General features: G+C 35.0%; 1 protein-coding gene across 2 annotated transcripts in view; it reads left to right on the top strand.

The window, feature by feature from the left end:
• Positions 1 to 17,060, top strand: part of GALNT13 (polypeptide N-acetylgalactosaminyltransferase 13) — a 417,254-nt gene that overhangs the window by 372,959 nt on the left and 27,235 nt on the right. For both annotated transcript variants that reach the window (XM_087819844.1, XM_087819845.1), the window contains exon 11: positions 10,001 to 10,099. In XM_087819844.1, coding sequence (XP_087675970.1) covers positions 10,001 to 10,099 — 99 coding nt within the window. The remainder of the gene's footprint in view (positions 1 to 10,000; positions 10,100 to 17,060) is intronic.

Raw genomic sequence — 17,060 nt, 5'->3', positions numbered from 1 at the left:
CATATCCATGCACTATTTGACAAATCGCCACTCCCATGTTAGCCATGTAAATATATAATCTCTCCATAGAATCCTTCAGTTTACAGATACTTAACCTTGATCTAAATAACATAGTGCAAAGATTCATATGTAGTAACACTGAATGCACCACTTTCTGGGTGTGACTTTAGTCATTTATTAGTCTTGTGCCTCAGAGTTTTATTCACTTTTTTGTTTGCTACATGAAGTATGTGAGAGTGCCTTGGAAACTCAAACAGTGTTTGCATGCTAGTTAATAGAAACTAGCTCTACTGGAGATCCCCAATAAAATAGCTAATCTCATTTCATTACTGAAAAGTTTGTTTGAACAATCATGAGCCTGCTTCTTCCCTTAGAAAAAGTGAACTTTTTAATTCTTGTGGTAGAGTATTTCTCCCATGGTAGTCAGTGGACCCAGCTGAGGAGTAAACACTGATTACTTTTTCTAAAAAGAGATGTGACCAGGGCATATGACATGACAGATGTGAGTAAAGAGAACTTTTTGGAAATTCTCTGGGGCCACCCAGGTGACTCCTGAGAAAGACTTGGGGCTCTGAAATGGAACCTCGATGTTTACTTCTATGTTAAAAATTCAATTTTATGCTTTCCTGCACTTCATCAAGGAAACGTAATTCACTGACTTCCAGAAAATGTAAAAATATAGTGTGTGCAAATTTCTTTGTACAACCTACTGGTTTTGAATTAGCTATCTTCTGTAATGGATCAGGTGGCCATACTTTAATTTATAGAAATAGTTTGAAAAGCTTTTAAAGAGAGATATCGTACCTTTCTGGATGTTTGAAACTATCCAGAAGAGGCAGTGTGTCGTGGTGAAAAAAATCCCAGGCCTTGGAATCAACCAGAGGAAGGTTTGCAATCTGACCTCGCAGTTTACAGTTTGAGTGGCACTGGCTGTCCTCTGTGGTACCTGTCAGCAGCGTGACGAGAACCACACAGGGTTGGAGTGAAGACCGAAGACAGAGAGCATCTAGCACCGTGCCTGCCAAGAAGTAGCAGCAGCATTAATATACTTATTGTAATTATGATTGATACCATTTATTAATTTCTTACTATGTCAGACGTTATTCTAGAAGCTTTATTCAGTTATATCATTTAAAAATCACAACTACATGACTTGGGTTTTGTTATCATCTCCCATTTAATATGGAAACTGACATATAGAAAATTTATACATGGGTCATAGAACTAGGTAACAGAGTCGGGATTCACACACATGAATTTAGTCTGACACTTAAGCTCACATTTTCTTATAACTGGAAGGACACAATAGATTATATATTACATTTTATTTATTTAAAATGCTTTTATTAAATGAGGGCTTGAGCCGGAACCTATATTATATGCTAAAGATGCAAAGTCAAATAAGGAAAGACCTTTATTTTTAAGCCATTCTGCTGGGTGGGGGGATGGCAAGAGAGAATCAAGAAACTCAGTAGAAATAAAAGGTGCCCTACATGAGGCATATAGGCATGCTATGAACTACTGTTTCAAAAACCGAACAAATTAAAAAATCCAAAGATAAATTAACATACAGTAGTTTTCTACTTTAAAACCAGTCTTAAAGAGAAACGATCCAGCAACCGTTTCCGTGGAAACAAAAGGACAAATTCACCGAGCACTACTTCCTAATTCAATTTTGCATAGTCACATATACATAACTGAAGATGGACATTTTGATTATGAGTTTGGGATGAACTGTTAATGGACAACAGTTATTTACACAAAGCTTTTTATTTCCTACTCTCTGTCATTAGTCATTATTAAAAGAATGTAAAAAGATATTTTTTCTTATTTATGTAGCTACTATTTATCAAATACAAGGTGCCCCCCCAAAAATGTATACACATTTTAACAGCTGATAGCTCAATTTTGAAAATAAAAAAAAGAAATGAAAAGTATTTTTAATAAACACTGCCTTTATAATTATTCAAATTGTGTGATACCCTATGTTAGGGTCTCAAAGAAATATCGAGTGTCCAAGCTACTTATCAAAACAACAAAATTATTTTATTGTAGTGTATTCATATGTACTCCTCACTTAATTTCAAATAAAATTGTTAAGATTTAACAACTTACAATTTCTTTAAGTTTCAATATTTATCAAAGCCTTTATATTTAATATTTCAATATACTGGTGAATATAAACATTTCCCTGTCAATTTTTTTAACTTTCCCAGCTATACTAGAAGACAGAGGCAAATGTGGTATTCAGTTTCTCATTATATATTGTCACCAAAATAATCATCAGTAGAATTATTAGTGTCAGATGGTTGTATCTTAATTTCTTATGTTTTCATTTAACTCAGGTAATTGAAATATTACTTTACCCAGCTCATGAGTTTCATGCAGTTTCCAATGGGAAGTTAAAAGCTGTGCAATTGCTTTGAACTAAAACCTTTAAGTAGCTTAATGAAGCGTGTACCTTTTAGACTCAGTAAGCAGATCATAATGGAATAAAGAAGTCAAGCTCTTGGCAGCATTACATTCTCTCTTGAGTAGCCCTTTAGCTTATGCAGATTTAGCATTCCAGGTCCTGATCTTGTAAATATAAAGGCTAGTTTAAGATTGAAAAATGGCATTCTCACACAGTAATCTCTCACCCCAAATGTTTAGACTATGACAGGCCAGCATTTGGGGTAAATAAAAAATGTATTGTGAGTTATATAGAATGCAGGTTTCTGGAGAAGAGGGTTTCTGGAGCCAAGTGACTTAACTCTTGGGGCTTAAAATTTGCAGTTGATTGTTACTTTGAAGATGTGTAGACAGTGTCTGCATTTTATATTATACCTACTTGACCTCAGCACTGCTTTTTCCTCTTGTGTTCTTTTATAACAACTAGTTTAAGGTGTTGGAACATATTGGTACTGTATCCTTAAATATCGTTAAAGAGCCAATTTAAGATACTAGAAAGGAATATCTATGAAGCTGCCTTGTTGCAGGGATTCAGGGTCTAATCAGTTACTTCCAAATGCAGAAGCTAAGATGCTTAGAGTTTCACCCTCCCTGTAGGTAATCAGGAGATCAATCTATTTATAGATTCACAGTCTTCTTGACCTTTTAATAGGATAACCAGTAAGAAAGCCTCATTTTGATGACTTACACAAAGGGGGCACTATTTCTGATTGTGTTTATATTTCCAAAACTCTTTGGTACCCAAGCAACTAATTTTCATGCTAGGGTAACTGAATATGCATATGCAGAAACAGAATATGTTACTCTTCATTCAATGTTAACCTTAAAGGATGTTGCGCTGGTTGACTTACTTGTGAACAAAAAAAATATTTTTAAATTCACATTGCTGATAATTAGGCTAGAACTAATTCTACTACTATTACTCAAATATGTACTGGCACAAACAACTGCAACAAACTATATGCAAGTTAGGCAAATACTTAATTCTCCCAGGATTCATATGGTTTGCTTTTGCTATACACCGAAATAAATGAAATTGTTTAATTTCTTATGTTCTTTACCTTTTTAGTGGAATGGGGCTAAGATATCACATATTCAGAATTTTTAAATCCCACAGTCATAATCAAGGCATTCTAAACCAAAGTAAGCTTCAATTTGTTAAACATATAGATTTTGCACACATCCCTCTGATTTATTCACAAGTTGGTAAAACGAAAATATACTTAAGTGCATATTTGATACAGAAATTATAATATGGAAACATTGCTATTTAATTCTGAAATTTACTGCCAATGGGCCTATCTCCTTTACAAAGTAAAGAGAAACCAAAGGAGGTTGACATGTCAAAAATGACCCTGAGGTACATACTGTGAAATTGAAGGATAAGGAAGTGCTGGAGTAATTAAAGCAAAAAAAAAAGTTTAAGTTTATACTCTTATCTTTAGAATGGATTTTACATATTAGTTTTGATATGTAAAGGTTTGCATGGTGAGAGGGAATATATGCCTCCTTTTAGAACTGAGTTCTCGTTATTGCTTGCTACTAAAATCCAGCAGAGGGAGCAAAAGCTGAAGAGTAGTGACATTTAGAAAAAGGCTTGCTAACGTAAAGAGTAAGTCCAAAGAATTTTCCAGATCTCAGAACTACCAGTGTGCTGTGCTTACGCTGAGACAAGTCATAGAACAGACTCTGTAAGGAGTTCCTAACAGATAGAGTTCTTCAGTCGCTGTTGCCTAGATTTTTCCTAATGGCATAACCAAGCAGTTGGTATTGTCAGGTGCCAGGGACAAGCTCTTTGCTTAAAGAACATTCTTCAACTGAGGTCCCAGGATATTCTTAGAAAGGTTTTGATTTAAAAATCACACAAGATTACCCTAAATCCGATTATTCTTTGCATCTCAAAAGATGAGATGCGTAATTTGAACTTTCTTGTATGCCAATATTATCTTATTACATTAAGATTTTCTTTTTGAGGATTGTCAGTATGCAGTAGTAACCATTCTTATATTTTGAAGCAAATTCCCATAATTTTGGGCTCACTAATTTGAGAGCAATCTGATGTAAACCAACCTGCTTTCTCTGCATGTATGGATTTTTTTTTAATCTGGATATTATAGACCTAGTGTAAACTTTTCAGATATTGCCTGTATCCCTAAGATGTCTTCCTCCTATTTTTTTAAGAGGGGTATTGATATTCCTGTTCCCTGACACTCTGTGTCCCATCCTACTTATATCTAATGTCATCCTGGCCACTGCCAAAAATCATTTACATGACCTCAGCCTGGCAATGTAAACCCAATTCTCCCTTGCTCCTTCCAGGCCTCCTTTCTGATGAATTCTGCCAGCCTCTCTGGATGTCAGGGTTGGGCAATTCCCAAACTCATTACAATAACTTTCAATTCCTTATTTGGGCAAATTACTTAACTGTATCTTAACATTTTCATTTGTAAAGTGGGGGGTAGTAGACTGGTTATAAATATCAAATCAGGTATTATACAGAAGTGCTTAGAATAGCACATGGCACATACAATTACATAACTGCTAAGCTATATTGAGGTGGTGGTGGTATTGGTGGTGGTGGTCATTGTCATCTCCCGTCTCATTCTGAGAGCTGTCTTGAGCCACTGACTTCTGTCTAGTCTCCCATATCCCGTGTGTCAGCTCTCCAGAGTTGACTTGAGTTCTTATATTGTATCCTCTGAGCATCTGCTACATCCTCAGGCACAGTATTCCTTGTCCAGAAACTACCAAACCACTCTGTAGAAAAGTTAGAACATGTCAAAAATGTAACAGGCTTATTTTCTTGCAGTCCCCAAAATGAGTCTATTCTGGAATTCTGAAAAAATAGTGGGAGCACAGACACAGTATTTGAAAGTCCTTGAATTCTCCTGTGAAAAGAGAAGGAGCATCCAGGAGAGCAAAACCAAAAATTGATGGACAATGTTGACAGCAAACTAGGTGGCAAGGTTATTCTCACAAATCCCAAAACACGAGCTGTCAATCTTAGGACCACATGATACTACAATCTTTGCAGGAGGAAGCAAAGGGAAGCAATGGGGTATCTGATGGAAATGGGACCAGGATAACACCCAGATTACTAGTAAATACTTATGAAAAATTGATTCAGGGCAATTGGATGATAGTTAAACCTGGGAAAGGTGTTTTTTACACAATCCAATTTGTAAGTCAGTGAAAAGTCTCCTTTCTAGTGTCTGAACGGTCTGAACTCTGTGACCTGTGAATTCTTAAAACTCACTAGCTGAAGCTTCTTCTCAGGAGAAATTTGAGGAGATAAAGCCGAAATTGAGAAGGTAGGGGCAATAGGGACAAAGGAAATGGAAGGCCCAGATAAAAATAGAAGATGAACAGAGCTAGGAGATCTCACAAAATAAAAGACAGGGTTTCTTTCCAGCTCCTCAAAGTATAAGGAGAGGAGATAGAGACTTGTGAGGTTGGAAATGATCTCCTGTGTAAACAGTTCCTGGCAAGGACAGCTGGAGCATTTACCCTTCGACAGCCCCACTGGGGAGTGAAGGAATCAGCTTTGCTCTGAAACCGCCTTTCCTTTCCACCAGCACTGAGTGTTAAAAATGATTCTCAGGATACACTCCAGCCAGCAAGGACCTCACTGTGTTCTCTCGCTATGAGGGGTTTCCACACCCATTATACATTCGAGCCATCTGCGGCTCTAAACGGACCCTTGTCCCGCTTCAGACCGTTTGGATTCGAGTCTGTGCGGGCCAGGCCAGTCAGGCTGTTCCGAGAGCTTTCCAAGTGAGTCTGTTGGGCAGCCCGGATGGCAACCACTGAGCAAGAAGTTAGTTCAAAGGGAAAGTAACTGTCCTCCAGAATGGTAGTTGCCAAATTTGCTGCAAACTAAGATCACTGAGGAAATTTTAAAAACCCCTGATGGCCAGGTTATACCCTATACCAATTAAATGGGGATGCCTGGGCAAGGGAACCAGGCAGGGGAATAGTTTTAAGATCCCAGGGGAATCCCTCCCCCCTCAAAAAAGAAAAGAAAGAGAAAGGACCTCCTGATAAAATCCTCCTTCTTGCAAAAAAGAAAAAAAGAACTAAAAAAAAGAGTGACTATAATAAGAATAAATATAATAAAGAGCAGAATAATATCTCTTCAGCAGTACAAACACAACAAAATATTATGCTCATAAGGCAGAGGAAAAGTGTAACCTAAAATTTCAAAGCAAGGTAAAAGAAATTTTATGATGATAAAATACAAAAAAGAACAATGCAAATCGAAGTTAGAAAAAAAAACCTCTGAATTGAGGGCCTGAAATGCTGGAAAGAATTAAATATTAAAGAATAAAACAGTTTAGAAATGAAGGCTAAGCTTGAAGAACATATGAGTGAATAATCCCAGGAGAAAATGCCATAAGAGTTTTAGAGGGGAAAAGGGAGGATTTTTAAAAAATAAATAAAAGACAAAACTATTCCATGAAAGTGATGTATATAGAAGATAAGCAACAAGATCCAAAATAATAGAATTTTCTAATGAGAAAAATCAAAGCAATAAAACAAAATTAACATGAGTAACTAGGATTCAAGGAAACTTTCTTGAAAATAAAATTGAAACTGCACCTTGAAAAGGAACACCACATGCCTGAAGAGTGACCCAGGAGGGACACTATTAAGGTAAACTGCGGTAACTCTATTGAACTTTAAAGAAAAGGGGGGAAAAAAATCAGCTTGGCCCTCAAGAAACCAGATTATCATGGTTTCAAAAACAGCTATTTATGCCGGTAGTAGATAGAATAACATTTTAAAGATACTCAAGGAAACCTTGTAAGCCAAGGATTTCAGATCTACCAAGATGATTTTTTAAATATATATATATATGTTTTTACTGATTTTAGAAAGAGAGGAAGGGGGAGGGCTAGAAGATAGAAACATCTATGAGAGAGAAGCATCAGTTGGCTGCCTCCTGCACCTGACACAGAATCGAACCAGTAACCTCTTGGTACGTAGGTCGATGCTCAACCAGCTGAGCCACACTGGCTGGGCCCAAATTGATTTTCAAATATCAAGGCCACAGATATATTTTAGCAATGATTACAAAAACTCCGAATATTGTTCCCAGTAAATGGAAACATCATTTACCCATTTGCTCAAGTCAAAACCTTGGAAGGCTTCTAGATGTCTTTTTTTTGCTCTCATAGCTCATATCCCATTTAATGGCAAGCCCTACTTGGTTCTACCTTAAGAAACATGCCAAATTTGACCTCTTTTGACCTAGCCACCTCCATTATTACCCCATTATTCCAAGTGGCCATCACCTCTTGCTGGCATGACTGCAGCTGTCCCCTCATTGTTTCCCTGCGTCCACCCTTGCCTCTGTCTAATCTGTTCTCCACACAGCAGCCAGAATAAGTTAGTAATATGTCACCCTTATGCCCCAAAACCTTTGGTTTCTTACATTACTGAGTCTTGGACACCTCTGTAATCTTCCCCTCGCTCACTGTACCTTGGCTACATTGTTAGCTTGTTATTTCGCTCAGTTTTCTCAGCTGCAGGGGGCATCCATTTGCTGTTCCCCGAGTCTGGAATGCTCTTCCATAGATGGAAATATGGCTGCTCTGTCCCTTCAGTAAGGTGTCTTTTCAAGTAACATTTTCTCAGTGGCCTTTCCAGGGCCCCTGTCTAAAACAGTAACCCTGCCATTGCTTCCTCCACCCTTGCTGCACCTTACTTTTGCTGGACTTCTTGATCTTCTGGCACATTCCAGGTGCATCTGTGTGTCGCACTCTTCCCTTCTGAAACCTGTGCTCCCTGATGGGAGGGACTGCGTCTACTCTGTTCCCTCAGTGAGATGTTTATTTCTCTAAGTGTGATAGTGTTACATTATTCTATGCTTTTTATGATAAGTAATAATAATAAAGAATTTTGTTTCTCAAGATGTGTGCCTTTTATGAAAAGTTAGTAAGAAAAGTATGATGTAAGGGATTTAAAAATGATCCAACTTATGTTATATATTGATCAGACCATGCAAAACATAGGCAGATCGATGTACTGCATCTTCTATCAATTGTTACCTTCCCCAATTCTGTGCAGCCACAGGTTCTGAAAAATCTTTAGCCTTAGTCTATTGGCTCCATCTCCTCTAGTGCCTGAACCAACCTAAATCAACTGAGAGCACATTTTAGCCCTAAACCCACCAAGAAGGAACTTGGACATAATTTTGCTCCTGGAAGCTTATGCCCTTTCCCTCTAATATTCACAATGGGTTCTGTCCTTTCTAACGGGTTGCTGCTCAGATTTCTCCATGAAAGCATCTGTAGTCCTGCTCTAAAATCTCAACCCATTAGAACAGGCTTTGACCACTCTGCTCAGCTTTTTCCAGCCCTTACCAAGTGTGAATTCCAATCCCTACTGCTCTCAGTTGCCAATTGGGGTCTTAATGCAAATAATATAATTTTCCAAAATTCCAGGAACTATTACTTGATCATGGAGTTCTGCACTATACAAAAAAAGTGAATCGTATTAACCTAATCAATCTTCTATGTAAGTTATTTTATTTTATTTATTTGCAAATATGAATAAACATGTACCTAAAGCATAGATAACAAATAGACATATCCAAGTGATGTATGAGTGAACAGTAAAATATTCATGTTGTAATAAAAGTCAGAGATAAGAACTTTTCGGAAGCAGAGGGGACAAGTATAGTAAGTCATACTTGGGACTGAGACTAAGGAAAAAATTGAAAACATTCCTTTTTTTGCATTCATTTGTACATAATTTAGTAATGTTAGCATTTTTAAACTCGATAAATGGCTTTTATAATTACGTTTGACTCAAATATGTATTAACTTTATGTTAATTTTGGGATTAATGCAATGTTCGATTGTAAACCAAGAATCTTATCTTTGAAGTTAGCAATTTAATCTTGTTTTTGGAAATTTTTAAATGTGAAATCTCCATTTAACCTTGTAATAGATTTTTTTAGGGTCAACTGCTTTCCATCAAGTTTGGCATTGAGAATGAAAAAAGATGCATGAATACGTTTTAGTTACAGAAATAAACAATGTAATTAATCTTCATTAATGTATTAAATGAAGCATCTAGTAATGAAGCAATCTATAGAAACATATATTTGAATATTTAACCAATTTGTTTCCATTCCTTTGCATATGGTGCTATAGAAAGTTCAATAATAGAGGACAGTTATTTGAGTGGAATTTAGAAAGTGTCTTAATTTTAAAAGGATTTTGGGAAGAATTCCTAATTTGTGACATGGAGATGTTTCCTTCTTCTCTGATACTGTGGTGTAAACAAGTAGTGCGTCTTGATTAGATGCTAATGACAATGCCAGTGCCGTCACATTGACTTCAGTAGGAGTTCAGAAACTTACACGGATCTGAGAATGGACACAGAAAAGGAAAGATATGTATTTAAAGCAATGTGTTCTTCTTAGAGGAATTGCCTTACAAACATGTATCTTTTTGTTATCAATACACAACTTGATGACATCAGAAACGTTTCCTGACTTATATCTCTATCTGACATATGCTTTTATGTGTGTTTCCTTTAGATAAGAAATGTTGAGACTAATCAATGTTTAGACAACATGGGCCGCAAGGAAAATGAAAAAGTGGGCATATTCAACTGTCACGGTATGGGAGGAAATCAGGTAAACTCTGCCTTTTTTATCAACTTCATATTCATATTATTGTGAAAGCTATCCAGTTATACCATGGCTAACAAGTCAATGACAATAAAGACTTAGTTTAGCCAACTAATAGGCATTCAAATTAAAAACTAATTCGGTTATTTTATTATCCCAAGTTTCTTAAGAAAACACTACAGAGTTTAATTTAAAAGGCAACACTTTCGATGAGCCTACAGTTAATGACAACAGCCAAATATCCCACGTTACCACCTATGAGCACATGAGGACAAAGTGTACAGGGCCGAAATCCCAGGGATTCATAAACGAAGTGCACAAAAGAACGAAAGCTAAAACTCCATACCTGCAGATAATCTAATGTCTCTGCATTATCAATTTAATGACAAGATAGAAATTAAAACCAATATTTTTTTACCTGCATGAATACTTATGCATGTCTACAAATATATATACAAGAATGTTTACTGGAGCCCTTTTGTTATAACACAAACGGTGGAAACAACTAAATATTTACCAAGAGGGGGCTGTTTAAGTAAATCATGGTGTAGTCATGGTATAGAATACTACATAGCCATCAAAATGACCGAGAGAAATCTATTTGTATTGTCATCAAAAATTGAAAAGAGGGCACCAAATTCAGAGTGCAACTTATATTGAGTGATCTTATTTATAAAAAATATGTGTGAACATTTTCTTCTGTGTAGTATCTATAATATCTGCATTTATACATATCATTATATAATCTATTAGCTATGGATATAAATCTATCTGGAATATAGATTACTTCCAGTGAGAAGATTGAATTGGAAGAGGAAATTTTACTTCTTACCCCATATTTTTTGTATATATGCATTACTTTTATAACTAAAAATGGAAAAAGAGAAACTGTTGAGAATAAAAGAACATCATTTTATAGCACTAGTCTGGCCTGGGTAACTTATGGTAAGTTATATAACTTATGGTAAGTTCTTAACTTATGGTAAGTTCTGAGCTTTAATATTTTGTCTATAAAGTAGGTAAAATATTTTCCTCAATTTTTTTTCTCCCTAAGGATTAGTAAAATCTGTAAAACAACAAACACTAACCTGGGATATACTAGACACTCAGTACTTATTGGTCTATGGCCATTGATTATTTTCTTTACTTACTATTTTTATTTATGTTCTTAATTATTTCTCTTTGTACTTCTGTAAGAAAAAATAAAATATTCATTTAGTGACTAATGCCAGAGGCAAGATAAATGCACACCACTTACCTCTGATGTTGTTATGCTTAATAAAATAAACTGCCTTTTCTGTTGTTCTAAGAAATATATATTATGAAAAAATTAACCCATTATATAAAGCCCTATCATGATTTATGCTTTGGTAGAACTAAATATTTCCAGGATCATTAATAGTGAGGACATGATTAAATTTTAGACTTACATAAAAAAAGAACAGATTTTAGGATTTTATTCTCAGAGCTACCTTCCCTGTTTGTTTATTGCTCTTTTATGTTACCATGGAAGCAGCATCTATTTTTATGGTTATTTAGTTTTGAATTCTGAAAAGTAACCTAAATCCATAAAAATATTCAAATTTCTCTCTCCTGCTCTCACACAAAAATCATAACAAATGTTAACATTGTTTTTAAGTATTTCCACCCAGTTACATTTCTAAAAGAAGGTTCTTTATCTTTGTTGACAATTTATACCTTAACCATTTCTCCTTGTACAAGAGTTTTGGTAGTTGTTTCTTTCTTTCTTTTTTATAAGTTCTGGAGATATCAAGAAAAAATTAACTTTTCAGGAGTTGTTGGATATATTTTTCTTAAATGCTCGTATATGCACCGTATTTTCCTCTCTTCATCCCCAGCACCTGGTACAGGGCTTGGGATATTGTAGGTACCTAATAAAAACTAGTCAAATAAACAGATGAAAGAATGCATGGAAGTTTTTGTAGCACGAATACTGGAAAAACAAGGTAGCAAGTGGAGAATTATTATTAAATTGGACACTTGATCATCTTGAGGTGCTGTTCTCAAAATCTTAATAATAAGTCTTCTACCTCAAATAACAATGGCAAAATTAGACAGTCCATTCCTGTCTGTTCTTGAAATGCTCTTTTACTAGCAAGTAATATCATAAGATCATTAAATGTTATCAAAAGGATAAAAGGAAAAAGGAAATTTGATTAAACCTTGAACACTTATTTTAAACATGTGAAAGAAAGAACGTGCAATTTACTGGAAGAAAGTGTTTTACTAGAAGTTCTGGGATTGTGTTCTGTATACTTCTGAAAAGATGACATAGATTCTTAGAAGCATTTCTATCTCCCTTACAGTGCTAATGACTCAGATTTATATCTTCCTCCCCAGATGAAGCTCTAGAATCTACTGCCAATTAATTATTGGCAATCTCTACAGGCATCTCAACCTCAACTGTTTTCAGATGTACTCATTTTCTTCCCTTTCATACAGACATACAAAATTGAAACCCAACACAGACACTTCATTTTTGAAATTTGATTGGTCACCAAATCCTGGTATTTCTATGAAGATAATGTCCTTGACTCCTACCTTTAAGTCTCTTTACACTGAGGGCTCCTATCTTTAACCTAGCTTATATTTTCTTTCACCTGTGTGGTCAAAACACCTCATTATTTCCATACATCTTATAGAATTTCATTCATACATCTCATACATGCTACATGAGAATTAAAATTTGAGTAACATTTCCAACAATTCTCCACTGTTCAAAGAATAGAGTAAAAATTTCTTAGTTATGATATACAAAGCCCTTCATAATTTTAATCCCATCTGGCTTTCCAGCATAGTCTTCCTTGATATTCTAATAATTCCTTGTGTTCTAGACATATGTCTGATAATTTTCCATTCCCTGCATGCTCTGTGCATTTTCATATCTCTACAGTTCACTGTTCCTGTTCTCTCTAATTGCACTATTGACCACATATTGCTCCACTCACAAACTTAGGACATACTTAGTTTAAAACCCAAATAAATTAGTTTCTTTTTTTTTCTTCTACTTATTATTTAGTAGCTTCTTAGCTTAAACAGGATACATTATTAATGGACAAATTATAATTTATTTAATCGATCCCTTATTGTTTAACACACAGTGCTATTTGTGAACTTTCATTGTTATAGACAAGGCTCATCAATACCCTTGTAGCTAAAATCTGATGAGCATCCCTATTAACTTCTTCAGAAATAATGTCTAGAAGTAAATTTGATAGCTCAAAGGTTATGCAACAGTATAAGTCTTTTAGTACATAGTTATAAATGATCATTTTTAATGTTTGAGCAACTTAATAGGAGTGATAGCTAAAATAACAACAAGTGCTCTGACAAACATTTAACATGCATTAAGCCCTTTGATTCTCATAGCAATCTGTGGAGTAGAGTTATTATCTTAATTTTAATCACAAGTCGAATGGAAACCCTGAGAGATTAGTCAAATGATTGAGGTGGTAAAGCCAGTTTGAACCTAAATCCAGCTGACTCTGCGCTAAGTTTATATCCACTGCATTAGTATTGGTTCCCAACCATACTCCCCCAGGGTTATGATCACAGTGGCCAGACCTAACTGAGAGTTGTATTTTATTTGTTTTTTATCTTTGCCAATTAGTATGGGGGAAACATTTTATTTTATTTTAAATCATATTTCTAACATGATTAGTGCACTTTTTTTAAATTGGCATCAATACTTGGTGAATTTATTAGTCATGTTTTTGCTTATGTTTTCATTGGGGGTGGAGAGGATTCTTTTTTCTCTTATCTACTTATAAAAACATTTTATTAAGTAAGATTATTACCTACTATCGTATTGCAGTTATTTTTCTGACATTTTGTTTGTAGTGTTTTCATATACAAACTTTTAAACCATTGCTTGCATTTATGTTTTCTCTTTTTGATGTAGAAATACCATTTTTTTTAATGAGATGCTTTTAAATGACATTTACATAATCTTAAAGGAGCCAGTAAAAACATTGGCAAATAGATCTTAGTCTCATTGGTCATATATTATATCAACTCAATATTGACACTAATTTCTATTTCAAATTTATATAAAATATACTTGTGTAAAAATTAAATTAATATATTACTTATGTAGTAACCATTTATTTGATATTAAGTGTCAGTATACAATTTTTAAAAATTCAGTGGTAAGTATTTCCCTTTGAATTGCAATACATCTTTAAAACAAAAAGGTGGGGGGCAGCAACCCCCATACATATTGTATTCATTCCTTCCAAAGATAAAAAATATGCAGTGACACCCGGCTGGGTGTGGCTCAGCGGTTGAGCATTGACCTAGGATCCAGGAGATCTCTGTTGGATTCCAGGTCAGGGCACATGCCCGGACTGTGGGCTTGATCCCCAGTCGAGGGGCATGCAGGAGACAGCCCATCAATGACTCTCTCTCTCATCATTGATGTTTCTATCTCTCTGTCTCTCCCTCTCTCTTCCTCTCTCTGAAATCAATAAAGATATATTTTTAAAAAACATGTGCAGTGATAGAAAAATGCTCACATTTTAGCAAATGCATTTATCATGTTTCGCTTTCTCCCTGGAGCCACTCATCTGAAGAGAGCTAGAAAGCACATAGAAACATTCCATGTAATTTATTGCTGTAAATGATTCAGAGCCATTTTTCAAGGTAGCAAGGCCTTAGGAAAGCTTATGTTGAACATTTATTAAAACCCCATGTCTGCCAAGATAAAGAAGAGATCATTAGGTCTTATCTATACTTTCATACAAATGTCCCCTCCTCCTCTAAATTTATTTATACTTAAGAAGCATCTAATCTTATGACAGGTATATTGCAAATTTTTGAAAATAGATAGATACTTTCCTCATTATGAACCCTCTCCTAGGGAAAGCTTAATTATTTTAGTAATGCATTCTAATGTACTCCCAGATTGTAATGAATACATTCATTCAACACATATGTATTCATTTTAAAGTTTGCATTTTTATAAGTACTATAATTGCTTAGAAACCATTTCTATGCTAACTTTTTCCCCCAATTTTAGTAACTTGCATAATGGAATTAAAACTTACCAAGGATTTCACAAAGTAAATTTGCAAGTGAAATGAAGTGGCCTATGAGGAAAGAATGAACATGTACCATTCATTAAATGTTTAAATGAGTTGGATACATGCAAACTAGAAGAGAGCAGAGTTACTATAACTTCAATAGAAATAGGAGTTATTCTAAGAGCCTTTCAATCTCATTAATGCTTGGTTGGAAGAACATCTCTTGTCTTTGACTGGCTTATGCTCCCACCAGAAAAGTAGACTATACTGAGGATGAAACGGTAATTTGGCTCAATCATTCATTCAACAAAACCTCATTACCTTAGCCTATAATAGACACTCTAGATGATGTTAGTATATGATGTTAGTAGAAGAAAATATCCAAAGACAAGCATTTTACATTGGCCCAGTTTTTCCAGGGATCATGAGGTCTCTGCTCACCCTCAAGTCCATCATTCCAAGAGTTAGTTTCATTCCAAGTCTCAACAGGGCCTGCTATTATATGATTGGCCCTGTGTCAACAAAGCCTTTGGGATACATGTACAAGCCAGTGAGTCTATTATTTATTTTCCTAGGTAATCAATCCTCTCAAATTTCCCTCTAAGGAAGCTTCAAAGGCATACTAGTTCCTGGGCTTCCACCCATTGTTTCAAACTGACTAATACACATTCATCTTTGAATATGCAAGTGTAGCCTCAAACTCAGTGTAACTATAAATAATATCTTTTATTAAAAGCCCCCCTCCCCGTTCAATCTCTTTGTTCATCCATCTTTTACATTTTCTCTCTTATCTTTCATTACCCCTGACCTCCCTGAACTGGACACTATGCCCTGTGGATTTTTTTCTATGTGTCATTTTTTATCTATTTCTTCTTTTCTTTCATTAGTAATTCTACTCTCTCAATCTGGGCTTTGATTGCTTCAATAGTTTTATTACTGCAATAGTTTACAATATAGTTTCCCCCTAGCCCCAACCTGTTCCCATGTTTACTCTACTCATATTCCATAATGAAGTGAGGACCCCCTCCCACATATCACTCACAACTAGAAAAACAAGCAAAAAACCTTTAGAAGTTCCTGGTTTTTACTAGATAAAATTAACATTCTTTCTAGGCCAAGTTCTGCATAATCTACCCATTTCCTACCTTTGTAATTTTGTCTCCTGTTGCTCATCTCTACACATTCTCAACTCCATCAGCTCTATTGAGTATAGCCTGACTAGATTTTAAAAAGATTGTTGTTATGATCTGTTTGGTTTTATTTTTTTTCCCCATCATCTTTTTTATACCAACCTGGTATGACTTTTGTCCACTTTCCAACTATATAAATTCTAGCTTACATAGTTCCACAGTTTGCATAGCTTATCTAGTTCCAATTCAAAACTCAATTCCCTTCACATAGCATTGCATTTTTTTCTGCTTTTCAATCTACGTTAATACTTCCTTCTTCTGAACTCATAACACATAAAATGTTTCTCACTTGTATTTTTACTTTTATACTATCTCTCAATATTTTTCTTACACTTTAGCCCTTCTGTTGTCATTCAATTATGCATGATTATTCGTTGCATTTCTAGAAATAAATAGTAAATTCTTCTTGAAAGCAATAATTAGTTATTTTTCCCTTTTTAAACTTCTACAGTAATAATTGCTTATTAAACAAATGAATGGGTAAAAAAGTTCATGCAAAAATTTCAAAGTAACTCAAAAACCTGCTGTTATCACACAAATAATTTCAGCATTTCAACCACATAAAGGAAAATCTCCCTGGAGAATGACATTGTTGCTATGGAAATGCCTAGATTTGGAGCTGTAGTAGGCTGAAAAATGACCCCCAAAGATTTCCACATCCTAATCCCTGAAACCTGTGAATGTTACCTTATACAACGAAAAAGACTTTGCAGTGTAATTAAGTTGAAGATTTTG

The sequence above is a fragment of the Miniopterus natalensis genome, chromosome 8 (assembly GCF_054644295.1).
Source record: "Miniopterus natalensis isolate mMinNat1 chromosome 8, mMinNat1.hap1, whole genome shotgun sequence".
Classification (NCBI taxonomy): Eukaryota; Metazoa; Chordata; class Mammalia; order Chiroptera; family Miniopteridae; genus Miniopterus; species Miniopterus natalensis.
The sequence above is the reverse complement of the archived record's forward strand: the minus strand, read 5'-3'. Positions and strand labels throughout refer to the sequence as shown.